General features: G+C 38.2%; 1 protein-coding gene across 1 annotated transcript in view; it reads left to right on the plus strand.

Moving 5' to 3' along the window:
* Window positions 1–161: 161 nt before the first annotated feature.
* The window catches only part of CHN1 (chimerin 1), a 146,905-nt gene continuing 141,696 nt past the window's right edge, over window positions 162–5,370 (plus strand). Inside the window, exons 1-2 of the mRNA XM_007939849.2 lie at window positions 162–187; window positions 2,920–3,033. Coding sequence (XP_007938040.2) covers window positions 2,930–3,033 — 104 coding nt within the window. The 5' untranslated portion in view covers window positions 162–187; window positions 2,920–2,929. The remainder of the gene's footprint in view (window positions 188–2,919; window positions 3,034–5,370) is intronic.

A 5,370-nucleotide genomic window follows, 5' to 3' on the forward strand; every position in this document is an offset into this window, starting at 1 on the left:
TTGAACCTCCAGTCTTCTGGTTAGCAGTCAAGTGCCTTAGGCACTACACTACCAGAGCTCCCATATATACATACATATAAATATAAATGTTGAATTATATTCTGTACATTTGCATTTTCATAAATACACTTTTCTTCTTCTTTTTTTCTCAATAGGTAGAAAACAGACCAAAGTATTATGGAAGAGAGTAAGTATGGATTATCAGAAAACATTTTATAGATTGGAATATGTGAGAGAGACAGGTAAATGGAAGATTTTAGTACCATCAAAGAAAAAAGTTGCACTGAACAATGTTAAAACAGGAAAGGATGATTTTTATCCAAAAGATAGGAGAAAGTTCATGAAGCGGGGAAGGACTAAGGGGAAAGGGGAACAGTCCACTGTAATGAAACCAGAACTAAGTCTGAGTTCATACTGTGCTGAAGCAGAGAACTGAGATCCTGTTTAAAGAAAGTTATGGCTGGGGGAAGTAAATCTCATGGGATGATCACTGGGATGGACTAGTGATTGACTAAGACCAATGGAGCCTGGTAGACCAGTGGGAGGGGGAAGAGGGAGATGAGGGCTCAGCTAAAGGACAGAAGAAGGTTGGACAGAAGAAGATTGGGGAGATAAGGAAGGAAAACATCTATTTTATTTTTTTATTTCAGGATGATTGTTTCAGTGGGCCACTTTGAATCTCTGTAGATCCAGAAACCTAGATTCTATGAGAATTAGAGTCTCCACTCTTCGGTAGATATAAAAAGCCCACTGCTCTCGAGTCCATTCCGACTCATAGCAACTGTATAGGACAGAGTAGAGGGTTTCCAAGGCTGTAAATCTTCACGTAAGCAGATTGCCTCATCGTCCTCCTGTGGAGCAGCTGGTGGGTTCAAACTATCAGCTTTTTTTGGTTAGCAGTCAAATGCCTTAACCACTGCACCACCAGAGCTCCTTTCAGTTAATATAATATAAATTTGTAGCCTGATCTATGCTTTTAATATCAATAATGAGCATTTTTCTGTTTTATGAAAAATACTGTAGTGATTCTTAAACTTCTCAATATTTCTGATTATTAAAAAAACAGAAATTTGGCACTTTGGGGAAAAAAAAATAAAAACCCATCCCATAATCATTTGTTTTTATGGCTTGAGATCATATCAGATAGTAATGTATATAGCAAACATTTTTAAATTATTTAAAATTCTGTATAAGTGTAAGTTTTTCAAACCCTTAAGGAGCTCTGGTGGCATAGTGCCTAAGGCATTTGACTACTAAGGAGAAGGTTGGTGGTTTGAACCCACCAGCCACTCTGAGGAAAGAAGACTGGGCAATCTACTTCTGTAAAGATTTACCTCCTTGCCTCGGAAACCCAAAGGGGGTTGCCGTGAGTTGGAATGGCTGGATGGCAATGAGTTTAGTTTGGGGTTTGGTTTTGCTGATGGAACTCAGACATTTGGTTGTTGAGAGGAGGATGATTCCAAATTTGAAAACCACTAATCTTTGTGGTTGTGCCAAAATTTATTCAGTCACTCTTCTGCTTTGGTATTTAGGTGGCTTTTAAACTTTATTATTAAAGTAACATGATAAGAAATTTAGTGCATAATGCTTTTTCTAGGATGGAAATTTTGGATCAGCTAGTATGAATAGTTTTAAGATTCTTTAAATATCATTGTCAAGTTTTGTTCCAAAATTTGTTTCCTTGCAAGTGATTTTCTTTTTTAATTAATTGAGTCTTAAAAAACAAAAAACCCAGATTTTAAAATATGCTAATGTCATTAATTGATGTCATGAAAACTTAAAATACCAATACACTAATCTAGTGAATTGTGTTGCTAGCAGGGATAGCTCACCATCTTCTTGATTATGGTAGATTCAGAGTCTTGGCTGAACCTGGGCTTAGTTCTGAAAGACTGAGGAATACTAATAAATCCCAGGAACCGATTGTTATACCTAGGTGTTTTAATAGCCACAATTTGAACGTGCCTATCATGACCTGTTTTAACACTTAAATCGAGAAAGACTGAACCATCGCCATGAGGAAAACACCAAAAAAATTGCCACCTGCCCCCTAATAAAGTTCCTAAATGGAAAGATATCATTATAGGACCTTCTAAATATATCATGTGACTAGTTTTTGCTTTATACCAGTAAAAGCTACACAGTTTCACTTGAGCTATCACTCTACTCAGCTGTCTTTAAGGAGATAATATATGCGTTTTCTTTGTAAATTGTGATTCACCATACAAATATAAGGTGGCTTTATATATTTAATATTGATGATCAGCCACCACTGCCATTTGTTTTCTTTTTCAGTGTTTTACGTCAGAGTGTTACAGATGTATCTGTTTATATAAAGAGTGTATTATCTATGTTTATTCTTTCTCCACTTTTTTCTTTGTTAATCAAAGATAGGGTTCTAGCAGGGAGTGAAAGCAAGTATTACAGTTGTTTGCTTTTGGCTTGAGTACCCAGTAATGCAGATTATGCACATTATTGGGCAATCATGCCAATTAAGAGCAACCCAGGGTCCTGGAAAATTGCCAGCGTAGACTGCAAACCAGAATTTTGGAGCAATGCCACTAGTGTGAAGAAAGGAAATGAGACACATTTCTGTATATTTTTTAGTATGTCCATATGGCCAAACAGCTACATAAAAAGAGGACTGTCCTCTCAAAAGAATGACTGATCTTCCCTTAGCTGGATGTGCGTTTTGATTTTGTGATGGTTAAGTGGATTGAGTAGCTACTTTGGAGCTGGTCTAGTCACCACTGAGAAGCTGGCCAGGGTCCAGGCTCAGAGAAACACAAGCATAGTTACACACTGCTCTCTTCCATTGTGGCAGTACTTTGTCTGGAAAACAATGGCAGAAGGTAGGGGGTTTTGTTTTCTCGAAAATAGTAGAAAGCGTACAGTTTCTGAATTGACTTTGTTTCTTAGGTTTCATGGCATGATCTCCAGAGAAGCAGCAGACCAGCTCTTGAGTGTGGCTGAGGGGAGCTACCTCATTCGGGAGAGCCAGCGTCAGCCAGGAACCTACACTTTGGCTTTAAGGTTGGTCATGGACCTGTAATTATAACTGTGCCTCATTTAAAACCCTCTTAATAGAGCGCTTTAAATTTTAAAAGCATCCAGCATGTAATTGAATTGGTTCTTGTTTTCTTGGGGCCTAATTACCATTTTAATAGCTTTGAGACCCTTAAAAATTCCTCATGAATGGTAGCACTCAGCTTACTAATTAAGAATTGAAAAACTTTTAAAGCATTTTTATTGTAGCTGTTTCCTGCCATTCCATCTTACCCCTTGTCTCCCGTTTTCCCTGCTGTGTCAGCTCCCACGTATTTCTTGAATAAGGAGAGAGACTAAGGGAGAAGATCTTTGTGGCTTTCATTTGAAGCGACTTTTCTTGGGAGCTTTTGGCTCTTTTCTGTCAGTGAATTTTGCCTAACATTTTGACTGTTTTTACTTATACTCCAGTGCCCAGAAGTAAATATACCCATTAACCCTGCAATAATAATATAATAATAATAGCAATAACATGCTTATCCTTTGGGCTTATCTCATGCCGGGCCTCTAACCTCATTTAATTGTCACAACTCTGTGATGTATGTACAGTTATTATCCCCACTTTACAGATGAGGAAACAAGATGGAGGTTAAATAACTTAGCCAAGGTCACAGGTTTAGTAATTCTTGGAGCTGGCATTTGGACCCAGACAGTCTGGCTTCACAGACTGTACTCTAATCACTGTACAATGCTGACTCTGCAAGAAGTTGGAATAATTATCCATTGTCTTGGTTCATTCCTTCATTTGCTTATTCATGTATTTGTTCATCCATTCTTGGAAAAGTATTACAAGTAGCAGGTTCCTAAGATAGAGGTCAAAGAAATGATGTTTCTTTTGGTTGCCATAACCTTCACAAGGCCATTAAATCCATTCCAACTCATAGTGACCCACATTGGTTTCCAAAGCTGTAAATCTTTATAGAAGCACCCTGCCTTATCTTTCTTCCATGCATAGCAGCTGGTGGCAACCAGCCAACCATGGCAACCATATGCGTAACAGGAATGAAGTGTTGCCTGGTCCTGCACCATCCTCACATCCTCACATTGAGCCCATGTGGCAGCCTCTGTGTCAACCCATCTCACGGAGGGTTTCCCTTGTTTTCACCGACCCTCTACTTTACCAAGCATGATGACCTTTTCTAGTGATTGGTCTTTCCTAATGATGTGTCCAAAATAAGCAAGAAAAAGTCTTACCCTCCTTGCTTCTAAGGAGCATTCTGGCTGTATTTCTTCAAGAACTGCCTCATTTGGTCTTCTAACAATCCACGATGTATTCAGTATTCTTTGCTGACACTGCAATTCAAATGAATCAATTCTTCTTCCATCTTTCTTTTTCATTATCTAGCTTTCACATGCATGTGAAGGATTACTCTCATTCCTGACCACAAAATTTAATATTAATCTTTGTGATAAATATGAATTAGTTCACTTATTTCATATTAAATTCTGGATCAACTGCGTACTTGGAGAATAGAGCTTGCTGGGTGTTCATGGAAATTTGCTTTTTATGGCAGATTATTATTAAGTGCAAAGTAACCTTTAATTAATTAATTACACTGCTCTTTGGGTTTAAGTTATGGTATACAAAGAAAAAAGCTGAATTGGGAATTCAAATACCAATTAGTTTTGCCATTAAATGAACCAGAACACAAATTTGGGGCAAATCACAGAATTTCCTGAAGTTGGTTTCTTCACCTTTCTACTTCTAACATTTTATGATTGCGTTGTTGTTATGTGCCATCGAGTCGACCCGACTCATAGTGACCCCTCCTTGGGTTTCCGAAGCGGTATCACTATGGAAGTAAATTGCCCATTGCCCAACCTTCCTTCCAAGAAGTGGCTGGTGGGTGATTGTAGGAGTCTGCAAATAATCTCATCATCATCTGAATGTGTGAGGTAGTAAGTCTACATGTAAAAGACATTGGATAAGGAGGAAGGAGGGGTGGTTAGTAGAAGGAGAGAAATCTGTATAAGCCTCTTTTCTTTTCCCCTTCCTTGCCTTTTCTGCCTCTTTGCAAGATCACATGGTTAGTAACTGGAATCTGAGCTGAGTTCTGTCTCATTGTTCAGGTACTTTCCATTACACTATATTGCCTCTTGTGTCACATGGTCATCATGCAATTTTCCCTGGCTAACAGCAGTAAACAACCTAGGGCAAGATCTTAATTTAGAGAAAAGTAGTATCCAAAACCTCCAAGCTTTTCCTTATTCCTACCATCTTCCCCTCTCTCATGCTACTCATGACTTTAACTTTATAATCACTTCCCACCCACTCTGGTGTAAGAAATCCTAAAATAGAAATTGGAGAATAGGTGAACATTAAAT

This window comes from Orycteropus afer, unplaced genomic scaffold (genome assembly GCF_000298275.1).
Source record: "Orycteropus afer afer isolate SDZICR_OR568_19922 unplaced genomic scaffold, OryAfe1.0 scaffold00001, whole genome shotgun sequence".
Taxonomy (NCBI): Eukaryota; Metazoa; Chordata; class Mammalia; order Tubulidentata; family Orycteropodidae; genus Orycteropus; species Orycteropus afer.